The 26130-nt window shown below is 37.6% G+C and overlaps 2 protein-coding genes across 3 annotated transcripts in view; one reads left to right on the top strand and one right to left on the bottom strand.

The window, feature by feature from the left end:
* Positions 1-2703, top strand: part of ccsapb (centriole, cilia and spindle-associated protein b) — a 33203-nt gene extending 30500 nt beyond the window's left edge. Inside the window, exons 2-3 of the mRNA XM_028797314.2 lie at positions 169-467; positions 2295-2703. Of these exons, the coding sequence (XP_028653147.2) occupies positions 169-467; positions 2295-2462 (467 nt within the window). The 3' untranslated portion in view covers positions 2463-2703. The remainder of the gene's footprint in view (positions 1-168; positions 468-2294) is intronic.
* Positions 2704-15976: 13273 nt separating this feature from the next.
* The window catches only part of LOC114648332 (inositol-trisphosphate 3-kinase B-like), a 159393-nt gene continuing 149239 nt past the window's right edge, over positions 15977-26130 (bottom strand). For both annotated transcript variants that reach the window (XM_028797310.2, XM_028797312.2), the window contains exons 6-8: positions 23630-23731; positions 21731-21802; positions 15977-19148 (exon numbers count right to left, since the gene is read on the bottom strand). In XM_028797310.2, coding sequence (XP_028653143.1) covers positions 18936-19148; positions 21731-21802; positions 23630-23731 — 387 coding nt within the window. In that variant the 3' untranslated portion in view covers positions 15977-18935. The remainder of the gene's footprint in view (positions 19149-21730; positions 21803-23629; positions 23732-26130) is intronic.

Genomic DNA, 26130 nt, shown 5'->3' with positions numbered 1-26130 from the left:
TTCTGATAAAACAGCTCTGTCTTATTTTTTTTCTATCACGGTATTTTTTGAATTGTAGAAAATGATTTATAAAATATGATAAGAATGATAAGAAGTCTATGATTATAGACTCATTGGCATGATATAATGTTGACCTGTTTTCATTAAGTGCATATGTTTCCTTAACAGGGACAACAGATGTGGAAAGCAAGCCTGAGTTAAAGAACGAAGATCCCATGTTGCCAATTAGTTCACCTAGAAAAGACTCCTCTACCCAAACTCCTCAAGAGCCAAATGCAAATAGAACTGTTAAAACTAAGAATAACATAGTTTGCAAGCCCTCTAGAAAAAAGACCCAGAAAAAGCAAGTTCCACAGCAAGGCAAAGAAAACAAACACCCCTTTCTGTTGTATGGCTGGGCAGAAAAAAAGCCAGAGACTGGGAATAAGAAAACATATAATGTCCGGCCTTCCACTTCAACAACAGAGGTACAATGGAAATATTTTTCCTAATATGGTAATGAATAGGACTGTATAGCTGAATAGCTGTATGCAAATATTTAAAAATTGTGTGACAGGTGTAGGATGCAAAATTTGAAGAATTTTGGTATATAGTATTGTTTGTATCTTGAATGAAATAAATAATCATTAATGCACCATGTGTGCCGGGTTATACTGTTTTAGTAGAATTAATATATTGCAAACGAAAGTTAGTCTGAACCTGCTTATGACAAGCCACAGTAATATTTAGAACTATCTCAGAATGAACTTCAGATACCTTTAAATGCAGCTCACTTTTTAAGGTATGTGAAACTTATTACCAGGTATCTCAAAATGTGTTCATTTAGATTTTAACATTGTAATTTAGATTGTAATTTATTTTGAAATATCACAAATGTATATCAAGATATCTCAAGTACATTTTCAGACAGCTTAAATTGACCTTTCTTGCATTTTAAGATATCTGAATCCTGTAAAATTTTGTCTTCTTTTAATGGCGCTTCTTGTCTATTTTAAGATATTTTGAAATGCATTTGCAATATCTTGAATGAACAGGAAGTTTTTTTGAAATATCCTGAAATGTGTTTCAGATATCTTAAAATAGACGGGAAACTATTTTCAGGTGTCTGGAAATGTTACTGTAGATATCTGACAGTGATTTTCAGATACCTTAAAATAAGTTAATGTTTTTAAAGGTATCTTAAAGTGCATTTCAGATAGCTTGCAATACATTTTTAGATATCTGAAATGGACAAGACACACACTTCAAGATATCAAGAAACGAATCTGAGATATCAAAAAATCAGTTTCAGATATGTGAAACATGAGCAAATATGAAAATATCTCTGAAATAAATTTATTGTATCTTGATTATATTTCCAGATATTGTAAATTAGCATCAAGACCATTATGAGATATCTGAAGTGCATTATAAGATATATCAAATACATTTCATACATTGCTTCCAATCTGTTTTAAGATATCTGAAATGCACTTCAAGATATCTCAAAATAGCCTCCTGTTCGTTTTGAGATTTTACAAATTAATTTCAACATAACTTAAAATAGACAGGAAATACCAATGAAGACAGAGACAATTTTACAGAAAGTCATTCTGAGTAATCTGGAATTGCATTTCAAATATTTAAAATGCCTACAGATGTGATTTAAGATTATCTTGAAATGTAAATGGGTTATCTTAAAATGAATTTAAAATATTTTGAAATAGACTATATTCAGATGTTTGTAATTCATTTTTAAGTATCATAAATATATTTCCAGATTATCTTAAATTGCATTTTAAGATATCTCTTAATGTTTAATCAGCCTTTCATACCCAATAAAGCCAAAATTGAGAGCACAGGAAGTTAGAGCCTCTCTTGGCATTATCATACACCAGGCTGGTTAAAGTGTGTTTTATAAACACAAATGTAGTTTATTTCATTATAGCTAAACTTTGCCATTTATTACTACTAAAGTAGTATATGTCATTAGTAGAAATAATATATCAAAACCAATTTATCTACAGCATGAAATTATTCTGTGTGCCTTACTTGCAAAGTTCTGTTGTCTGATTCTGAAGACATATTTTCATACAGCCAAACTATAAGAGCAGTCATCCATGCTTTCCACTGCCTTCATGGTATAGCAAAATCAAAAATCAGACCCCCGTGACCCTGTGTTAGGATTCAGTGGGTTGGATAATGGATGGATAGCTTTGCTTCCTTTTCTTGTTTCTTTGTAAACAGCGCCACATGTGTAAGTGGCTATTCTAATGTTCAATAGCTTAGAATGTGTCTCTTCCTGTTTTCTTCAGATTCATAATTCAGCTTTAAGAGCGAAAATGCGAAGAGAAGTTGAGAAGAAACTGAAAGCACTAGAGAATCCACAAACTCATTTAAACCATCTAGAGAGGAAACAATGGAGACCTTCCCAAGCAGAAAATCCATGGATCTCTGAGTATATGCGATGCTTTTCTGCATAATCTTTTTGAAAAGGCATTACTCATAAAATAAAAATTGACCAGCAAATTCTGTTAGATTATTGGCTGGGATGTAACATGTGGACCATGTTAATAACATTGCTCTGTCCTGGTATTCGCTGTGAACCACAGGAACACTTACCTCAAGTGTAATTTAAATTATTTACTGGCAATGATTTGCAGATATTACTTTGCAAAAAGACACAATAAATACAGAACTGTTTGTATAGTGTGTTTTTACAACCATAAATTGTATTTTCTACTTTTTTACTGTTTTTCACATAAACAGCTAAAGCTGTTCAAATGTATATGATTTTTAGGAGTGTTGTACATGTTGAACCTGTTTAATGTTAAAACGTGTTAAAATCTTTTTAAAAAAAGTCTTATGTATCTCTATTTATTTTTTTTATTTATGCCAAAAATTCATAAAAAGTGTAAAACAAAAAAATTAACAGAAAAAATGATTTATGAATTTCCTCCAATTATTGTTTTCCATTCTAAAAGTACGCTTATTATGTTAAACCACAGCTCTGTTGCTTGAATGTATTCTACAGTGAAATGTTGTTCTATCAAAGGTTTTCAACTTTCTCCCTGCATTTTGTGTTACAGAAGTATTACTTGCAGGGGTTGGTGATAGCCATGTGCAGTTGAGTAGCAAGGTGTCTGTTCTTCAAGTTCTTTGAAGGGGAAATTGGCTGCTGTTCATTCCACACATTTTCTTCTCTGGGACACAAATAGGCCTGTGGAATCAGAGTTGGAGTTGTGGAGTTGGAGTGACAAAATTCTTAACCCACCCCAACTCCAGCACTTGAGTCTTAAATACTTTAATAACTGTGCCTGTGACATACAGTATTCTGGTTTTTAGTGGCTAACACTCTAATAAAAATATACCAGTATGTCAAGTGCAAATGTAATTTGCTTCAAAATGAATTCCTTTACAAGAGTGTTGATGCCAGCACCAAGCTGGGTAAAAGTGGCTGCAATGGTTACACAGAGGATGCCTTGTGGTTTGACCTGCTAGATAAGCAAGTAAAGTTATGGAATACAGTAATCCCTCCTCCATCGCGGGGGTTGCGTTCCAGAGCCACTCGCGAAATAAGAAAATCCGCGAAGTAGAAACCATATGTTTATATGGTGTGGAGGATTGCCGGCTTTCCAGTCCGGCCCTCACCCCCAGGCCGCTAGGAGGAGCCCTCCAGACAGCATATTCGTGCCCCGAGTTCCAGCAGGGCCTCATGGACTTTGTAGTGTTGTGACACAGCCCTGCTGGATACCTTGGGGGTCGCCAGGAGTCGCTGTAAGGGGGCTAGTGGGCTCTTGCGTGCCCTATAACCCGGGAGTGCGTCACAGTCACGTGACTGGAGGAAGCGACGTGCTCCCGGGATGAAGAAGAAGACTGCTTGCCCTGACCCGGAAGGAAATGGACTTGTGGGTTGTGCTTGGAACCACTTCCGGGTCAGGAACTATAAAAGGACAGGAAGAAGGTCAGTTTGGAGCCGTCGGTGAGGTCAATAATTCCCCAACGCGTCTGCGCTCCCTGAAGGGGAAGGGGGCAGCGAGCGAAGCAGCGCCAATGTTAAATAAAAAGAAAGAGGGGCGGGATGTGAATGAAGGATCCGCCATTAATGGTGAAAAGGCAGACCTCTGTCGGCGTCTTGCAGCCACCCGTCCCTCAGAAGACTCCAACTCCCAGGAGACCTTGCGAAGCCCAGCGGAGCACGTGCCAGGAGTGGACGTGCTCATTGGTTCCCGGTTGGCAGGTAATCAAAATAATGAAAGGTACATACCTACGGCCGAATTAACTGAATATATGATACGGGATCTCGAGGAGGTACTCGAGCCCGTACTGGCTTTCTTGCAGGGGATTGCGGACTTAAGAAGACGTTTGGAGGAGCTGGGAGCTACAGTCAAAGCGCCGTTGATAAGACTGGAAGAATACCTTCGGCGCTTAGGCCATGAAGCCCCGGCCTCGATTAATGCGGCGGTGCAGGTAGGTGCCCCCTGTACCGTATATAATAAGGGGACACAGTGTGAACCGGCACCGCGTTTAAAAAGTAGCGGTTGCCAAAGCGCTGTGAACCCAACATTGGAGTGTGGCACAATGACGGAGTGGTCGGGCAATTGTCCGATAGAACCGGGGCGGCGGTATCAGACGCCGCTCTGGACCAATGCGGACCTTAAGAGCCCGACCCGCGTGATAAAGGGGTTGCCGTTGGTTACTGGAGGGGCGGAGGAAGTGCCAATCGAACCGGGGCGGCTGGATAGTGCTGTTACCCGGAGCGATGTGGTACTAATGACGCCGCCTCCAATAATACATAGGACAACGGGCGTGCAAACAGCAAAGAGGCTCTCTCTTTTCCATAGAGAGCCTCACACTGTGCACAAGCCCCAGAGAAAGCAGGAGATCCCCGAATTAAAACGCGGGTCTCCTAACAAAATAAAGAAAAGGGCAGAGAGCAGCAAAGCGGCCATAATTCCCTCCTTGGCGGAGGAAAGGGCGGAGCTAACCCTGACGGAATTCCCAAGGTGTTTTAGGTCCCAAGAAGAGAGGCGACCAGGAGGACGGCGGCGGTGTTACAACTGCCGTCAACCGAGCCACCTATGGCGAAGTTGTCCCCGGAGGACAGGGGAGCGGTGGGATAACAGATACACTGTTCCCCCAAGGTTCGCTGGGGGGTCTCAACATCGTTGCCAGGGTCCGGACGACACGTCCTCTTGGAGGAGAAAGTCCCTCGCGGGGATCAACGCTCCGCCCCAGTTGGCTTCGCTGAGAGGGGGGAACTGTGGAGGATTGCCGGCTTTCCAGTCCGGCCCTCACCCCCAGGCCGCTAGGAGGAGCCCTCCGGACAGCATATTCGTGCCCCGACTTCCAGCAGGGCCTCATGGACTTTGTAGTGTTGTGACACAGCCCTGCTGGATACCTTGGGGGTCGCCAGGAGTCGCTGTAAGGGGGCTAGTGGGCTCTTGCGTGCCCTATAACCCGGGAGTGCGTCACAGTCACGTGACTGGAGGAAGCGACGTGCTCCCGGGATGAAGAAGAAGACTGTTTGCCCTGACCCGGAAGGAAATGGACTTGTGGGTTGTGCTTGGAACCACTTCCGGGTCAGGAACTATAAAAGGACTATGGGAAGCCCAGAACACTGAGCTGAGCTGGGAGGTAGGGTGGCGACGTGTCTGGGCGAGGAGGATTGGTTATTGTAGAGTAGTTTATTGATTTATGAATAGTGTGGTGTGTGTAGTGCTTTGTGCACAGTATAATAAAATAAATAATAGTTATTATACTTTCACCTGGTCTGAAGAGTGGTACCTGAGGGTTCAAGAGGTGGGACAAATGCTATATCTGCTACAATGGTTATTTTTATATTGTCATGCTTGGGTCACAGATTTGCGCAGAAACACAGGAGGTTGTAGAGAGACAGGAACGTTATTCAAACACTGCAAACAAACATTTGTCTCTTTTTCAAAAGTTTAAACTGTGCTCCATGACAAGACAGAGATGACAGTTCTGTCTCACAATTAAAAGAATGCAAACATATCTTCCTCTTCAAAGGAAACAAAGAGGAAAGCAAACAAATCAATCGGGCTGTTTGGCTTTTCAGTATGTTGAAGGCGGCAGCTCACACCCCCTCCGTCAGGAGCAGGGAGAGAGAGAGAGAGACAGACAGAGAGAGAGACAGAGAAAAACAAAGTCAAAAATCAATACGTGCCCTTTGAGCTTTTTAGTATGCAAAGCACCGTGCAGCATGTCGCTTCACTAAGCAGCTGCACACAGAAGGTAGCAACGTGAAGATAATCTTTCAGCATTTTTAGACGAGCGTCCGTATCGCCTAGATGTGCGAACAGCCCCCCTGCTCAATCCCCCTACGTCAGGATCAGAGAAAGTCAGCGCAAGAGAGAGAGAAAGTAAGCTGGGTAGCTTCTCAGCCATCTGCCAATAGCATCCCTTGTATGAAATCAACTTGGCAAACCAACTGAGGAAGCATGTACCAGAAATTAAAAGACCCATTGTCCTCAGAAATCCGCGAACCAGCAAAAAATCTGCGATATATATTTAAATATGCTTACATATAAAATCCGTGATAGAGTGAAGCTGCGAAAGGCGAAGCGCGATATAGCGAGGGATCACTGTAATCCTGACTGGCTGGGCAACTACTGGGTGTAAGGATATCATACACACATGGCTATGTGGATAAAACAATGACATGTGCAGATGAAGGTTTGGGACTCCGACCAGGAGTACCCTGTTTAATGAGAAAAAAATAGAAATAATGAGCAGAACACAAATAAATAGCTATTTCTGCTCTATCAAGTTAAGGGATAAAGTGGTGGTGCCTCTTGTGGGAAAAAATACGAAGTACAAGTGCTCTTGTGGTCTAATGATGCTGTGCTTAGTGGCACTTGAAGAGTGTCTTCTGGTTGGTTTCCTTACGAGCCCCCCAACCGCCCTTAATGCCTGATTAAAAATAATTTAAAATCTGTTAACAGGCAATTTTTATTTTAGTAAAAACAGCTCTTATGAATTTCACAGGCATGTCAAATATGGACTGAGCAAGCTTCAGAAAGTCTTTACATACAAGTTCAACACAATTCACTGTTTTTCTTTCTTGTTTAATGCTTGAAGGAGCACATCGTGCTTCTGTCTACAACACTAATTGCTTTGACCAGAGAGCATTAATCACAGCTCAGAGAGTTGAGTTCTTTTCCATCTAAATCTAAAACCAATGATAACCTGCTCCAAATGTCTGACTTCCTTGTCTTTTTTGTACTGTGCTACACTGGCTGCTTTTGATTGATCTTTGCCCATCTACCCATTCCATTTTCTCCATATGCTTTGAATATCTGGTGCTATGAAATAATATCATAAATGGTAATATGATTGGATTTTTAATCAATATACAATATATACTTTTTTGTTAACATCCAAAGCAAAACATTTTTATTGTTGTTTTGCTACAACATACATGATTTGTTACCCTACATTTCTCAATGATGAGTGCCAATTCTTGCCTGCATGAGAGTGAAAATGTGCCATAACCACAAATTTAATATTGGGTACTGCAGAATCCCCATATGTATTCACAATATTAAATGAACAAATCTTAAAAGCAATGTCTCCTAACAAAGGTTCGGTTAGAAATTGTGCTATCTTCTTATATAATGCGCTACCGTGGTTGTTCGTTTGCCTGTCCAGGATTTTAAATCACCTGTAGCTCGCAAACTGTTTGACCTATTGACCTGAAATTTGGTACACATATACTACGTGATGTCTACTATCTGCTTTTGGGGTGATGATTGACCCCCTAGGTTATTCCTCTTTTTATTTTTATTTTATTTTATTGTAGAATCAACTCTCGGCAGCAGCCAGCCGGGTTTTGTTCTCATCCCTGCCACCTTCGCCATCACTTCCTCTACCTCTTCATATCTTAAATCATTCTTGAGGCAGATTGAAGACTTAAGTGCCAGCTTAAGTAAAAAAACGTACTAAGTAATTGCAAGACAAACACTGACTTAATCAGTTTTTACGCGAAAAGGTGCCGACAAAAGAAGAGCTGCACAGGAAGCAGCAAGCGCATCAACCTCTGAGCAAATGAATGCTAAACGTACAGAGAAAGAGGATGAAAACTATGAATGCTCAAGTCAAGTGTATTCTTTGCACGTTATCGTGCAGTGCGCCATTACTGGTACTATATAATAAGAGTCAGAGTTGGACTAAGTAAGTGTATCAATAGTGCTGCCTTCTAAGCTACTAATAAGTACTTGACCCCAAAACTATTTATATATCCAACAAATGATAACAAATAATGCCTACTTTAAGTAGAACATCCAATTAATGGAGAATTCAGCCCCATTTCACATAGCTCCTTAGTTCACACAATGTTAAACTGCTGTCTTACTCTCTTTGAATGTTTGTTTTAAGTCAAAACATTTTTTAAATCACAGTAATCATTACTTTCTGTCTAGCTTACTTACCATCTCTCAGATGCTGCCATTTTGCTGCCGTAATGTGATCTGGATAGCTGTTACAGGTGTAAATACTTAAAATGAACTACTGTTTAGAATGCATTACTCATACATATTTAGCAATGACAGGGCTGGACCTTTGTTTCTGCTAACAAGTTGCACAATCAATTTTTGGTTGCTCTTATATATCTAATGATAAGAGATAAACTAGCAAAAACTATACCAACAATTCACCACCAACTGTTTCAGCATAGTTTATTGACATGCATTTAACCAATTTGCCATGTAACCGATCGACAATTTTCGCGTTAATTCATTTGACTTCATCGTTTTTCTGTGCTAGGATTACCCATGTACTCATTTCTTTTGTTGATAACCCTTTGGGATGAAATTCTTCAATATGATTTGGACATAATAAGCCTTCTTTTATTGGGAACTTAAAGTGAGGAAAACGTAAAAATTTAGAACGTCAAAGAGCTGAGCGCAGGAACTCAGTCTGACAAAAGCATTCACACCAATGAGAGGTGAGAGGACCATGGGCATGGGCCGTTAACCAGAAACGGTTGAGAGGAGGGTGGGACCCTGTCTACCATCTTGAAAAAATCTCTTGGCAATAGTCATGTCTTGTCTCAATATTTTCTTTTATAACAGAGAGATGTTTCTTGTGTATCAAATGATAAGATAGCAAAACCATACCAACAATTCATCAAAAAATTTCCAATATTTCTTTAGAGAAGGAAAAAAAAAGAAACAAGGTTCAACAAGGTAATAGTGGGTACTCCATGTTTTTAGGCATTTTTATTGATTATAAGAAATTCATGCCTATATGAGTTTGATCTTCTCAGGAATCGTGTCATGCTAGGGTTAATCATGACTGTAACTAAGTCTTTAGTTATGTGATTTATATTTGTGTGCATTTTTATATTCTTACTGATTAACAATTTTTTATCTTTAATGGTCAGTGTCAAGAGTACCCCATAACTATTAAAGTGTCACATTCAACACTAAAAAAAATGGCTGTGTCATGTGTCAGCTGGGGTGTGTTCCCTGGCTTCTGTTTATTTTCCTTTTTTGTGTTTTCTTTGTTTATTTTAAAGTACAGAATTTCATATGATTATTATAATTGTTTATTGTTAATATTGTGTTGTTTGTTTATTATTTACTATATATGCATAATGAGTTCTTCTGCTATGTACCTTGTATTTTGTGGGTGGAACCCTAAGAGGCGGGACCACCCTCAGCCTGCAGAGTGAATCCTTCAGTGATTCATTGTTGTTTCATTGAGTGCATTGCTTCGTAAGTACATGTATTGAATTTTCTGGTTTCTAAATTTTTGCTTCTTATACATCATTTGGACTGTGCATTGGGACCTGTGGCAATCCGTTTTTGCTTATTTATTTATATATTTATTGCATTTTTACTACCTTTCGTGCTCCTTGCATTTCTAGAAATACAGTAAATATCTTCTTTTACAAAGATTCTGCTCTAGGTCTAGTTCTTCCTAACCAAACCAAAACCTTTTACAGCTCCTTTCCCTAGAAGGGCATTTTTGTGTATTTTGTAGATTTTGGAATATCAAAGAGATTGTTTTGGAACTTTGAAAGCCAGTGCCTCGTTTTAAGCCTGAGTGGGCTGAAGCCTCCTCTGGAGAGAGAAGGCCAAACCCTGTCTGGTGACGCCAGTTTCAGGACGACTGGGAAAGCCTGGTGTGGCTTATGAAGCTTTCAGGAGGTCTGATACCCTTTTCACTATTGAAGTACCCTAGTCACCTCCTATTAATGGGCAGATGTTACTGAGTTTCAATTAGATGTTTATTTTAATTTACAATTTATCTGTATAATGTAGTTATATAATGTATAATGTAGTGTTTGTAATGTTCAAATACTTCTACCAAGATAAGCACCCAGAGCTATAGTAGCTTGTCTCAAAATTAAAGAATTAAGAGGAACCAAAGCTCACCTTGATCATAACAGTTTTAAAACATGCACAAATGCTCATCCTATCTTGCCCTAATTATTATTCAATAATAATGGATAAAAACAGAAAAAAAAAAACTTGTCAACTGTTTAGAACAGACTAATATGATATTTGTGAATTATGAACTGATGTGGAAAATCCCTGGAATCATTAAATGTTTTGATTTATAAACTTCTTTAATGGTAGGGCAGATAGCGTAAGAATCCAGATTTCAAAGTCATCTTTAAAACTTTCCATTTTGGGTAAATATTACCATTTTGTCTTCTTATTTTGGCTGCTCCTGTTAGGGGTCGCCAAAGCGGATCATCTTCTTCCATATCTTTCTGTCCACTAAATCTTGTTCTGTTACACCCATCACCTGCATGTCCTCTCTCACCACATCCAAAAACCTTGTCTTAGGCCTTTCTCTTTTCCTCTTCCCTGGCAGCTTAATCCTTGGCATCCTTCTCCCAATATACTCCTCTGCACATGCCCAAACCAACTCAATCTCACCTCTCTGACTTTTTCTCCCAACCGTCCAACTTGAGCTGACCCTCTAATGTACTCATTTCTAATCCTATCCATCCTCGTCACACCCAATGCAAATCTTAGCATCTTTAACTCTGCTACCTCCAGCTCTGTCTCCTGTTTTTACAATCATAGTTATTTTAATTTAATAACAGAACACCAAATTCTTGCTGTGATTGTTGACATAAAATGTACCATGTAACCTCAGCACAGTTCCAGCTAAGTTAGGGAAAAGTTTGAGCACTCTACTTACAGTGCAAATTCATAGCAGAATTAATAGATCTGTAATGACAGCCTAAGATACAAATGTCCTAAAAGTGACTATTGTCAGACTATTATTGAAAAACAAAACTAGACATAGATCAAAACTTACTTAATAATTATAGACCAACTTTAAATTTATTTTTCTTTTTAAAGTATTTTAAAAACTATTACTAAATTTCAGTATTGTTTTTGGTATACAAATTTTGCTGGGGCCACACAGAACTTTCTTTGATGAGTGCCAACTTCGCCAAAGATTGCTGGACATTGTGAGTCTGGCAGCCAATTGAAAAAAATGATTTTCTACATACTTCTCTGAACTGGGAACTGTACTGGTGGCCTCTTTTCTATAAAGTGGAAGAATCATGCATAAGATTTCCTTGGTGGCTTTTTTCAAATTCCATTCCATTCCCTCCTAACTTTGGGAGAAGTGGAAGTTTTAAACCTGATTTAAAAAGTGCAGAGAGTAAAGGGGTAAAGCCTTCATGCCCCATTGCTAAACTTGGAAGTTCAGGTTGCACAAGTGTGCCTACACCCGAGTGAAAACCTAGAACACTGCAGGGTCAATCAGTAATGCTAGCTCCGATTCAGAACAAGACTTGTAGCACGCAGCATAAGGGAAATTTCATCTACTGTATTACAAAAAGCAATATTTTTATAGATAAGAAATTCCATTGAGCATATAATGGAAAATTTGACAAAATTGCATAAGAAGAGAAAGCTGAGGATTTTTCTCAACATTTTAATAATTAATAATAAGCTAAACTATGGAAGCTAACTTATTAGTTGCATAACATCTCTCACCTTAATGACTGCAACCTATTTGAAAAAGTGTCATCTTTGAGGCAAGTCCATCTTTTAATTCATATATCAGAGTAATATCCAAAACCTACTCTTTCTGCTAAATGTTTTCTTTGCAAACAAGTTAAATAGATATTACTTCATTCTAATTGTTTAAGCACTATAAGCCTGTACCCAGTGAAGCATTTTATCCACCTTAATAAAAGGACAAGAGTCAGTCTATTAAAAGAGATTTAGCATGGGATTCATTAAAAAAAATAAAACATTTACTGTAATTGTACAGTAATGTTTGTGATGTACCATCTCTTAAAATGAAAAATGCAATGCATTTTTTTTTATCAAATATATTGCAAAATACATTTCAACAGATGGTGCACTAAAAATGTTAGCACTTAATACGTCCAACAGAGAGTAACTGAAGGACAGACAGAAATCACGTTATCTGTCTGTCAGTGTGTGTGTCTGTGTGTCCATCCAGTTTCTGAGTTAGAAAGAAAAATATAAAAACAAATAATAAAAATACTAACTAAGAGTCTAAAAATAAGAAAATTGATCTTATATGCCGGCAAAAGTAGTGTTGTTGCAAATTTCTTGCACTCGCTTGGGCCAAGTGAATGAGGTTTATAGCTATAATGCTAATGTGTGATAACTTTGGGTACTGGGTAATGAATGAGTGAAATTGGTGCGGAGTGGGCAAAAACAAAGCCCTGACACGACGGCTAGGCCAATGCGGTATGACCAACACTGTATTTCCCAAGCAAAAGACTTCAAATATAAGAAAGAGTGGCCAGTTTGACAAGTAATGCTGAAAGAAAGTGCCGAAAATGGGCATCTCTATCCGAAGGGGAAAAGATTGTCACAAGGAAAAGGAATTTTGTGTGTATTACTACACCATGTATGAAATACAAAACATGAGGTCTATATAGATTACTTAGATTTCAACATAGCTAGCACGAGTTAAATTTGACTGGAGCATTCTTTGCCTATGCCATTCCTTTCAAAAAGGTTTTAGTTGGCTCCACATTATTTTCATGATTTATTTTCCCTTTTGTCACACTTTCTATTATTTTGCCTTTTCTGGTTTCCCTTTTAAAATGTCTTTAGGACTAATTGTTATCGTTTTTAACTTACTATACTTCTTTAGCCCTTTTCCCTTAAACATAACTTGCTATTCTTGTTTGTTGAAAAAGTCTCCAGCTTTCCTTCCTGTCACCTTTGCTTCTTCAGGTCATACATTTGTTCTGTAGATCATCTTTGATTTTCTCTCTTTTGTCTTTCTTACTTTCTATTCTGTCAAAGGTCTCCATTGATCAAATGCCTCTGTATATTATTTAAATATTCCCTCTTTAGGAACTTTTATAATACCCAATGTAGTTAAAAAAAAATTTCTTATGCAGCCTTTTTAATTTATGTATGTATTCAAAATTAAAGAAGAAAAGAGAGTCTTACTTGATACCTAAAAATAAAAAAATACCTGGAAGATGGTGAACTTAGTAAATAAGACTTCTTTGAAGAAGAACAGAGAGTCTGAATCAAATGAAATAATTCCAAGTCAGTACTCATAAACTCCAGAACATACTAGAGAAATGTCAAATTGATGTGGTCAAAAGTCTTCCCCACATCACGGACCGATTTTAGGATAATATGAAGGAGGTGATGAATGTTGTCTTTAGCATGGTAGGAATCAAACAAATCTGGAGTATTAATTTGTAAATAATAGACTCTAGGCTCTAAACAAGTAGCTTTTCCAGTACCTCAAAATTAGAGTTCATTAGGGAACTCTTATTGTAGTTTATTTAGAGTGCTGTGTACTAGAAGAAGTGTGATCATGGCTATATTAACTGAGGAATTAATTTTGTAGAAGAAAAGCTGACATTTACCACCTGGAACAATAGGACAGACCACTAACCCCAAAGGCTGAGAAAAGATTGGGAGAGAGGAGTTGGAATTTAGAGACATTCCCATGTCAACAGAGTGCAACACCTCCTTTAATTCAGTCAAAGATTCATTTTTACACTTATGAAATATCCTTCAACAGTGATTGGTTAGAATTGTTCAGCCTTAGATAAAATTTCGCTGTCCACATATACAGCCATTCATCCTAACACACTTGGCTGGGAATTACGATGTCTGCCATTTTTACTTTTTAAACTCCTACAGAACTATGGTAACTTATAAACTGAACTTACTTTGTTCATCTGAATTTCATTTACTTATTCATTTACTTGTTTCTGAATTTAATTTTGATCACCAGTTTTTACACTTTCTGTGTTAAATAATTTTTACTTAGTTTTTCCACCTTAGTTCTGATTAAACAAAATAGCTTATTATTAGTAGTATACTTCAGGTTTAAGCACTTTAAAAATGTGACTATAACACGTGTACTATAATATACTACATTAATATTAAAAAATCTATGGTGGGCTGGCACCCTGCCTGGGATTTGTTCCTGCCTTGCACCCTGTGCTGACTGGGATTGGCTCCAGCAGACCCCCATGACCCTGTGTTAGGATATAGCAGGTTGGATAATGACTGACTGACTGACTGACTGACTAATATTAAAAAATAACACCAATAATATTTCTATTGTATAAAAAAATCTTGGGATTAGATGAGACTTTTTAGAGAGACGAGACAAGACATTTTCAGAGAGATAATTTCAAGTCCCGCAAGACAAGACTTTGTGCCAAGAGACAAATTGAAAACCTAACAGGTCCAAGTAGGAATGGAAATAAAAGACAAACAGTAGAAGAAGAAAAGACAAAGAGTAGAAGACAAAGTAGAACGTCGTAAAGAGGTTCAAAAATGTTGGCGCGATACACATGCAGAGCAGGTTAGAGATTATGAAAGTACTAAAATTTGAAAGTCTGAAAAAACTGATAGTAAAGATTGCATTAACGCTAATGGAAATTATTAGTCAGTGAAATAATGTAATAGCGAAAAGAGATCAAATATATGGACATAGGTGATATGACAGAAGTATGTAGATATTGTGTTCGCATCATTCAATCATCATAACGTAAATTTACACGATTCAGGACCATACGCTATGAGAATCTGTGGTCCGGCAACAATTAAAGCTACTGCAAGTTTAATTTCAAACAAAACCACAATTCGGTCAGGTTTTATATTTATGATCACGGAGAAATGATGTTACATAGAATTGAAAGAGTTAAATGATCGGACCTACTAGAAATTCGACAGCCAATAATGGATACAAATCCATATGTCCAAAAGTATCACATTTTACCGAAATTTATCTGAAAAAATACGGACAAAGAAGATTTCTTGGATTTCTATATGAATCCGAAAGATCACACTCGCATATATAATAAACCAACATGTGACGAATTGTCAGAGACAATAGTTTTGAAAGACGGAGATATCAAAGACAGAGTTGATATTCGTGTTTATCCAAAAGCACAGCACGATTCGTTGCAAGCGGCAGATCCTGGTAATGACTAGCGCGTAGGGCCCGCACTGGGGTTGGCGAGCGAAGCGAGCAGAGGGCATAGCCCCCTAATATAAATAATAATTTAAATGAATGTTTAAAAAACACATTAAATAATGCAAAATGTTGTTTGAAATGTTATATTGTAAGCTTTGTTTTGTATTTCTCTATCATTTGTTGCCTTATTTTGTTACGCAATTCATTAATGACAACTCAGCATGCAAATATTATGTAACAAGGTTTAAATAAAAAGAAATTAATATTATATAAATTTTCATCCCATTACCATTTCATTCTACAAAAGTGTTAAACAGGGTCATCGAAAAACATGTCTTGGTTTTAAACATCATATCATTCTAGAAACAGAATAAAATTCAACAGCCTCTGACCCAACTGTACTTTGTGGTTCTACTACAAGAAGGAGGAAGAGTTAGAGAAACAAACATCTAGTGATGATCAGTGTTTGAGCATTTTAAAATATACTTTATAATTGCATATGTTTAACATAAAGTCATGATTCATGCATTATTTAAAAGAAAAAAATCAAAAATCACCGCAATGACTTTTTAAAATATTTATTTGTTTCAAATGAAATCATAATCTACAATCTCTTCATTAAAAATATACTGTATTTAGCCATTTTAAGTTATGCTTAGTCTTTACTTACAGCTACGTAAAAGAATTTATCTGACATGTAAGCTTCTACATACAGGTTCAAAAAGCAATAAAGCATGCATTTTGGTATGTTTAGTGTTCTTGTATGAAAAATAATAAATACATCAACCATACAATAAATTCCTTCTAGTAAGGGAAAATGAATTAGAGATTGAGTACTGCTCTTAATCTCTAATATTTCTTCAAAAAGTGCATCAGAAGTCACACAAAATGCACCATTATATTCCATTTAGATCTGAAACACTCAACACAAAAGTTGGACCCACTATGAAACATAACCAAGACATAAATAAAAAAGCACCCAGTGCTGCTCTGCCTTCAGTTATTAAATTTCATAACTGCTCATTATTTTATACATTGTATTGCTTCATATGACTTGTACTTTTAGCTTTACTGGTTTATATTACTTCAGAAATATATTTATTTTCATATTCTGGGATTGACAGTGACTGTCCCAAAATTAATGTCTCTAAGTCTTTTAAACATAGATATATATAAAAAAAATAAACAAAAAGATATTTTGGGTACATAGAGTCATTATTATTATGTGTAAACATCTAATACTTGGAATGCTCATTTGGAACCATGAGAGTAATAATGAAAGGAAATGTCATTTAAAACTTTGTAGAAATATATCCACTCACTAATTCATTATCAAACCCAGATAATTCAATTTACAGCCACATGGAATAGAAATTCTCCCAGCATTACTGGGCACAAAGGAAGAGACAGTCCTGGATGGGGCATTGGTCTATTGAAGAGTTCACATCCATGGGAACAGTTTAGAACCGTCAATTAGCTTAATAGTCATGTTGTTGGGGTGTGGGAGGAATACTGGAGTACCTGCAGAAAAGCTACAGCGAACAGTTTTCAAACAGAAATTCAAAATCAGGTCTCCGGAACTGTTTGGCAACCACTGTGACGACCCCTATATATAAGTACATTGGCATATGTACTGTGCACTAAGATATAATATTTTTATTAAATGTTATTTGGTATTTTACTTTGACCATATAGTATTTGTCAATATTTATGACACCCAGTTAGCAGATGGAATGTGTGATACATAAAGTAATGAATTAGCCAGAGAATATTCTTATTTTTCAAAGAGCAAATATAAATATCACACCTCACAATATTTTACTCCATGTTTGACTTCATGGCAGCTCTTGAATTGTAAATGCCAATGTTCAACCATCCAACAGGAAACAATAGCAGAGAAAATGTTCTACTTCAGGCTTAGGCATTGACCATCACTCACCATGCTATTGTCCAATATTAACTACAAGAGCACACTCTTTTTCCTTCCTATGATTATATTCACTTTCACTTTTTAATGACTAAAAATAGTCTAAATGGAGCAGAGCTTTACAGTTTTAGTCATAAGAAACAAAGTGTTTGCTCTTACTATTTGATTACGTTGGAAAAACATCATTTAACATTTTACCAAACAAAGGACATACTCTGATATTTGCTGCTTGTATAAGTTTGCCTTCTGTGATAACATTACATAGGCACTTCCTGTGTGATTTTGGGCTATACAAAAATAAACTGTATTGTATTGTAAACTGTAATCTGAAACCTGCTTAATCTAATCCAGGGTAACGGGGGTGACGGAGCCTAGCCTGGCTCTATCAGGCACACAGAAGGAGCTAACCCTGATTGAGGCATATGGCCATCACTGAGCTTATTCACACACACTGGGCCAGTTTTGAATGGCCAGTCAACCTAACTGGCATAACTCTGGGATGTGGAAGTAAAATTGGAGTATTCAGAGGAAGACTCATGCAGACACTTCACACAGAGTGCACTGGCTCTGGAAATTGAATGCAGGGTGCTAATTTCTGCACCTCCTACTCTTATGGTATAAAATGAAGCTTCTACATTCTCCATTTTCATAAAAAAATTCACATATTTGTGCTTGTATGAGTGCTTGATAAAAAAATAAAACGAGTTGGTTAAGTTGAAGTTTCACAGTCAGAAGATAGATTTGTAGTGAATAAAAATGATGACATGCTCTCACAGTTATAAATGTGAAATGGCTCCTTAAATCTGAGTGCAGTCATGTGTTACATGGCAAATGGAGAGAGGAAAATAATAAATGATGACTGCTTTGAATGGCATATATTTTAAGCCTGAATCTCAGTCCGGCCACAGTAAAATGATAATCTGTTAATTATAAAAATTGGGCAGAATTTTTCACAAAAAGGACTGAAGGGAAATTTGCATTAAAAGTTGTTAAATATCATAAACATAAAATATAAAAGCTAACTAATATGTTCAGTCCCAATCAAAACCAAACTTTGCGCCCATACATGTGTAAACTTACATGCAAATAAGCATATTGGTCCCAGTCATTATGCATCAGTAAAGTTGTTACTCCTCATCCAAGCTATTACAAAAATATTCTGCTGTATAGAAAGTAACAGTACGAAAAGAATACATCCTGTTCTATTAAACTAGTAACTATCCTTATTATTCATGGAGCTCCTCAGTTTTACAAAAATGATGGTAGCATTGTCAATTTCCAAATTAGAGAATGGTCATTATATGTCGACATGAGGGGCATCAATAGGATGCAGTTGGACAAGTGATGATGCTCCCTCACAGATGCACTGAAGGCAATACCAACAAGGAATGGCCTTAAATCTGGAAGTAAATATAATTACTCTGAATAGTGTGGGTCTAGACCTTATAAGATCGTTAAAAAAGTTTAAAATTTTAATAAACTGTTATGAAGATATAATGTAAAGTAATCTACACAATGTAGAGAACATATAGCTTTTTTCATGCGTTTCACTTTGTAGTGCAGGCTTTAGCTCCTGATGCCAGTAGGTTGCAGTTTACAGGTCATCACTTTCCACCATCCCTGCTAAAATCTCAATGAGATTGTCGAGTCCCCAAAGATAGCCATCTTCTCTGTTTCCCTCTTGCCAGGCAACACGGTGACTTAACACTTGCCCATCTGGCAATGGGGTTGTCTTTCCAAAGTCAATCATCCACACTTTGGCTTGTTCTCGTTTGTCATGGACAAAGAGTAGGGAACTGCCTATCACCTGTAAACAAAAAAAACAAATACCAGTAAATACTGTATATATTTCAACATTTCCGTACATTTAACAAGCATATCTCATTTTTAATCTGGATCTCAATGCCATCCACTGGGTTAGATACATACATATAAACAGTTTGGGTGTGATATTATACTTTTAATATGTACATTTTTATTCAGTCCAAGGTTTTGGGGTCAAGGGTTACAACAGTTTTTATTTCAATTGTTTTGGTTAACTTAATGATTTTTTTGTAATGTGACCACATCTGTTGCATTGCTAATGTAATGTTAGGCAACAAAATAAATATGGCAGATGGTAGTCAAAGCACATGTAGTCCCTTGTTGGATACACGTTACATCTTCACTACTGTTAGTTGTAGTTTTTTCAACTAGGCCTCCTTTATAATTTTCATCTCCTGGTCTTTTATTTCCCTTGCAATAATCCCCAGAGAATACATATCTTATAACATAAGGAAGCTGAGGAATGAATGTTGGACTTGATCATCATTTATTTCTTGCAGTCACCATGGGATCAAATTGTTTACCCTGCCCTTGGAAAGGTGCTCAAACAGACATTGGGGTCAACATTCAAGAATTAAAAGTTTATAGGATCTATATTGTCACATGTACAGAGTACAGTGAAATCACAAGGTACAGCACAGAGTCTGCAACAGTGTCTCTGAAACACTGGACCAACTATTTCACAAATTATAGCAGTGTGTATTCCCCATCAACACGTGTTGCACAAACTCTGAGAATGCTTCTGACTACATACCATGGTGTTTACTGAGGAAACTGCAGCATTAATGTAGGGCTCCAGAATTACTGCTGTATGCCAGATGTTCTCCATTTTCAGTGAGAAGATGTGTTTGCATTTTATACACCACTTTAATGGCGAGTGTGTGACTAATGGCCACTCATGGCCACTCCAGTTCTTGATTTTCACAGAGAGTTGCTACCCGGGATTAGTGGGTGTCTTGCGGAAGGTTGCATTTCTGCAGTTTGTCTGCTAGGCCTCTTTGGAAAGTGATCTTCTAGGTCCATTGGAGTCATGTGTGACATAGCTGGGATGAAAATCAGTACCTCTGTAGGGTGTATGTACAGCAGTACCCAAACACTGAAATGGGTCAAACTTCAAAACTTCTTCATCCTCTTCATCTTTTACCTCTTCTATCTGGGGTTGTGGGCCTTCTCCAAACAGCTTAATCCTGAACCTCCTTCCTTCAAATCTTTTATTTTTTCCATCCACCCCCACTTTGGCCTCTCTTGTTTTCTTTTCCCGTTAGGGCTCATTTGCACAGTGAAAAGGTGTATTTTGTGATTAAAGTGGAAATTTTGGCTTTAATATCGAAATGTCCATTTTAATCTCATAGTTTACTTTATCATTAAAGTAGACCATCATAAACCCAGTTGTTAATCTCTACATGCTTCTGGGGTTTCCTCCTGACCTGACAGCAGCGGTAAACAGTAATAGATCACCACACAGAACACATTAAATGTATGATATTCCAACTCTCTACACATTTAGAATCTTTAGATTTATACTTGATATCACTTTCATGATGAAATGCATTAAAGTGTGTATGTTACATTTTACAGATAAATTGTTACTTTTGTTTAAATAATGAATACTGTTAATAATTACACACATGGGGGTGACACGGTGGCGGAGGGGTAGCACTGCTGTCTCGCAGGGAGTCACGTCACTGATATTCCCTTCCTGGAGTTTGCATGTTTTCCTGTTGGGTTTCCACAGTGTGCTTCGGTTTCCTTCCAAAGATATGCAGATTTGGGGATTTGGTGACACTAAAATGACACCAGTGTATGTGAGTGCTTGTATTCACCTTGTGATGCGCTGATGCCCCGTCCAGGGATTGTTTCTGCCTCGTGCTCAGTGCTAGCTGGAATGAGTGCATCCCTGGATTGATGGATTTAATCATTAAACATCCTTTTCAGAGATATTGCGGCAAGTTGTCCTCGGAATTTAATGGGTGTTTCAGGCAATTCACAACACAGTGAAGCCAAACATTTTCTCACGGTGATGATATCTTGCACTGCCACCTGGTGGAATCTTCCAGATTTACGTAAGGTACGCACGCAAGTATAAACAGTAAAATGCTTGCATAGCAGTAGTGTCCACTGGAGCATGCGTTGCACTACGTGAAGTATAAACCTGGCCTTACTTTTGTTGTACCACTGATTGTCTCATTTCTTATTCTGTTCTTTTTTGTAACTCCACACATCCATCTCCACATTCTAATTTCTGCAACATCTTTATGCTCCCTTTGCTGTCCATGTCTCATCTCTAGGAGTAGACAAATGTTTGCAATTTTATAGTAAAATTAAAGTTATGTAATATTTAGTACAATAGTGGTCCTTTATAAACATTATTATACAGGCTTGAAAGCCTTTGTGATATTTTCAAAGCCTCTGCCATTTTATTCTTTACATATACTAGCCTTATTTACTGTCCTATTGTGGGCATTTAGCCACATGGCTCGCCAAACAAGCATTGTTACGGTGTCATGGATGTCAAACTTGATGCATACTAGAGTTTTAGAATCATTTACTAAAAATAAAGTTTACCTCATGAGATTTGAAAAAAGGAGAAATCTCCAGCGCTGATCTTATATCCTTTAAACGGTTAACATAACTAATCTAGAAAAGAAACAAACAGTTACTCATTTTAGATACATCTGTTTTTGTTATATGAACTATTTAACTGCAGCCAATTAAAGAAACATATGAACCTGAAGACTGTTATCAAAATCATACCAATAAGCAGTGTCACTTTTGGAAAAGGGAAAAAAGCAAGTGTCACTTTTCCTCTGTTATATCATCCTGCTCACTTAAAATGAAAAAGCTGGAAACTGGAGACTAAAACTTAGTGTTTGGTGAGAATGATAAGTAAATATGTGGTGGGTGAGAATGAAATAAATAGTGTGAAATCATTATTGTCCTTGTAATCAAGATAGTATGCATGCAAACCAACTGGATATAACTAGTCTTCCAATATAACTTACTACTCAATCAGTAGAAATGTCATATGTGCTCACAATGTTTTTAAAGCCAGTGTGATTATGTGTGCATGCAATTGAGCAGAAGAATAATCAAGGCTAAAGTTTGAAGTAAGTTTGAAAGAAGCATTGTAGTGAAGGTCAAACCCCCAGCCCGAAAGCAAATGACTATAACATGCAAAACATTATCACACATGTATTAAGGATAGGAAAATCATCCAGCAAATACGGTCCTGTTGTCAGAAACACTCTGTTGATGAACATAGTTGATGGAATTTGAAAAAACTTGTGTTCAGTAACACATGAGGTAGTCAGTCAACAAAGAGCTGTGTCAATCCTTGTTCTATATGAGGCATTTCAAAATGCACAACATGTTTAAAATGTTGGGGCTTAGCTGCTGATGCCAAAGTGACACTCCTTTTTAGCAAAAAAAAAAAAAAAAAAAGTAAGTGTTGTTGCACTAGACCAGGTGTGGGCAATGTCGGTCCTGGAGAGCCGCAGTGGCTACAGGTTTTCATTCCAACCCAATTACTTAATTAGAAACCAATCCTTGCCAGTCTCAGACCTTATTTAATTTTATGGCTTATTAGTCTGCAATGTTAGGTTCTTACAGTATATCATAGATTTTTTTCCTTTCCAAGGATATCCTCCAAATGATTTGAAGCCTAAAACAGATAATCTTCAGTCTGTTACATTTTTCTATTAAGTGTTTTATTAAATCAAACAATGCATGATGAACACACACAGATGTAAATGAAAAAAAAAGAATGGAGAACTGCTGGCTGCTTGTCTTTTACATCTTATTGCTAATAAGGGGCCATTAAAATACCGAATGCAGCGGTTTAAGATTGAAATAAGCAATTAAGGTTGGGGAACCTTAACAAGCGAGAGCACTAAAATGTCACTTGAGCAGTAAGTGCTTCTTCATCAGCAATGATTGGCTTCTCATTAAGGAACTGGGTTGGAACAAAAACCTTCAGCCACTGCAGCTCTCCAGGACTGATATTGCCCACCCCTGCTCTAGACTAAGGAATGCAAACACTGGAGGACTGATAAATCCTAGGGAAACCCACTCACATTCAGGGTGTCCACTTGTAGCTTTAGGTGCTATAAAACATCCTCACTTGACAGGCCAGTTTGTGAGAACAGAGTTGGCTCATCCCAATCCACCATCACACCTCTGACAACCTACTATTCTTTACCGACTTTCCTGGGTGTTACATTAGCTATACTTAGTAAGGTTCCTATCAGTACCTCCTTCCCCACACTGCTTTACAGGTAAGTTATTGTAGTTATTGCTTAATAAGGTCTGTTAGGAGACCTTCTTATCTCTCATCTAGTTAGTGCCTATTATAACAGTTTTGCAACTCCTTAGAGGACCAATACATGATTCCTTAAGAACACACAATGCTACTAATAGTTAATCCTAAATACCCAGCATCTTAGCAAGTCACACTTTTACATTTACCAGTATATTTTGGTTTCCATTGACAAAATCTCTAAAGGCTTCAATAACTTGCTGTTTGCTTTTTGTCTTTTTAAAGTCCCGGTTTACTGTGCCATCTTCTTTCTGCAAAAAAGACAAGAAAAATGATTAGGGATGAATTAAATGGAAATGACAATACTTTAGTTAATTCAAGTCTTCTAAATAGAATGGTGGTTACTCTTGCTCCAGCACAGTCATTATTTGTGTGGACCCTGAACATGCCAAGACACATGCTTTTGGTTATTGACATTAGTTTTTAGTAGTTTTATTAGTTTGTTTGATAGTTATGTAAATTAAAATACCTTTAGGGTTACAGTACTACACAACAGACAAGCACTTCATGCTATGTTCTCAGTGACACATGTATTTAGTTGCATAGAAGGAAAGTAACATTTATGCATATTTTGAAAAGCCAACTTTGTAAATGTTGCAATGCTTGTCAGTCAAATATGGAAAGTACTCATTTTCATACGATTGAAAAACCAAATTAAAAGAAGCTATAAAAATTATACCATTTCATATTGAACGTGTACAACTTTCAGCTAGTCAGGAGAGAGAGTTTTTTGTCAAACAGATCTTTCCTCCATCTAACTCATGAGTGTCCCCTCAAGAGTATGGGAAGGTGGATAGATCAACCTACAGACAGGGTTACGATGTGTGACAGATGGTGGCTGGCGCCATTACCCAGCTGGGATGCCTCCGAGGTGGAAGGACAGTCGGAGAGGACTTCCAGGGGACACTCTCTTCCCCGAACTGTAATTTGGAAGCCACCCCTGGGTTGCAACGGCTCCTCGGAAATTACTATTTGCCAGCACAGCCCTGTTGGGATCTGTGGATACCGCAAAGGGCAGCTGTGGGAACTGCCGGAGCTGCAGAGTCCTACTTTGGGCTTCAGCCACACCTGAGAGCAATTCCAGACTTCCTTAATGAATCACCTGGAGTGCTCCCGGGTGTAGCTTAAAAAGGAGCCAGCCACCTCTCAAAAGGAGCCAGAGTTGGAGGATAAGGCTGGTGAGAAAAGGGACAGAGTTTTACTCTGCTTGGATTACTTGGTATCGGTCCTTGGGTCTACTCTAGATCTGAGTGCTTTTCCATGAAATAAAGGCTTTTGTTGGACTGAGCTGCTGGCGTTGTCTATTTGTGTCGGGTTGGGGCAGCACAAGCACCCTGGGTCTTTACAGGTGGTTCAACCTTCTTCAAAGTTTTGTTGGAAACATTTACAGTTTCACTGATGTCTGTTTTTTATATTTTATGTGGCAGGAAAGAATACGACTTCCAGGCTAAGTTCAATGAATCTGAATGAAATGATTCTGGATAAATTAAAAAAAAATGGAGAGAAAGTACAAAAACAGAAGTGTTCCCCAACACTCCAGGTTTGCATTGACATTGTTCCTCCTCTGCATAATCATCATGGCACTCTTTCCCATTTCTAATGAGGCATAATGTTAAATCACAAGCATAAGTATGAAGTCGCTGAAGAGTGTGGTAAACTACTCCTCGTGTGTCTCATTTGAGACACTAGTGCGTCATACAACACAGTGATTCTCAACCTTTATGGTTTTGTGACCCAAATGTTCCTCTTTAAGTGTGTTTGTGATCTAAATTAGCATGAAAGTAAAAGCAGGGTTATCTCCCTAGGTATAATGAGTGTGAACATCTTAGTGAAATGAGCACAAATGTCAGAGCGGAGAGGGGTGAGCTGAGGATATCCCCTTGGTGTGACAAGCGTACATGTCAATAAATATGATGATACCTTAGGAGACCCACTTTTGGGACCCAGTGGTCAAGAAACACTAATATAACACACAGAGAGCCTTAGATAAAAAAGCATTTTTATTAATTCATTCTCAAACGCATTTAATCCATTTCAGGGTTCTGGGGTCTAGCTCTTGCCCAGGTAGCACTGGGTGCAAAGCAGAAAACAGGACTGTGCTGGGTTTGACTGCAATGCAGGATTTACTCACAAATGTGCCAAGTGGGACAATTAATGCAGACATGGGGAGAACATTCTAACTACACACAGATAACAGTGAACCATGGTAACAAATCTAGGACTTTGGATCTGAAGGTGGCAGTACTAAGCCACTGAACCAAATTTGCAACACTAAAGCAGCATGCTGTTTGATGTATTAATTAAAATGAGAAATGCAAATAAATTTTTTACTATCCTTGCTCAAAGTCTTTTTTTTTTATAAATAAAATATAACATCTGCTTAATCATGTTTAAGCCAGAGGCCCATCCCTGCACAATCAGACGCTAGTCATAACAGTATATCAGCATTGTTAATGTTAAAATAACATTTTGGGTATATACAGGTATACAAATCATTTTAATGCTATAACAGTTAATTAAACACTGGAGTTTTTTGCGCAAGAACCTCATTAATGTGGGTCCAATGTAGACGCACATTGTGTTGACTGTGAAAGTAAAAGTTGGTGTACCTGGACAAAAACCCATTCAGCCACAAGCTGGTTATGGGACA

This window comes from Erpetoichthys calabaricus, chromosome 3 (assembly GCF_900747795.2).
Source record: "Erpetoichthys calabaricus chromosome 3, fErpCal1.3, whole genome shotgun sequence".
NCBI lineage: Eukaryota > Metazoa > Chordata > Cladistia > Polypteriformes > Polypteridae > Erpetoichthys > Erpetoichthys calabaricus.
Note: the sequence above shows the minus strand (reverse complement) of the source record. Positions and strands in the feature narration are given on the sequence as shown.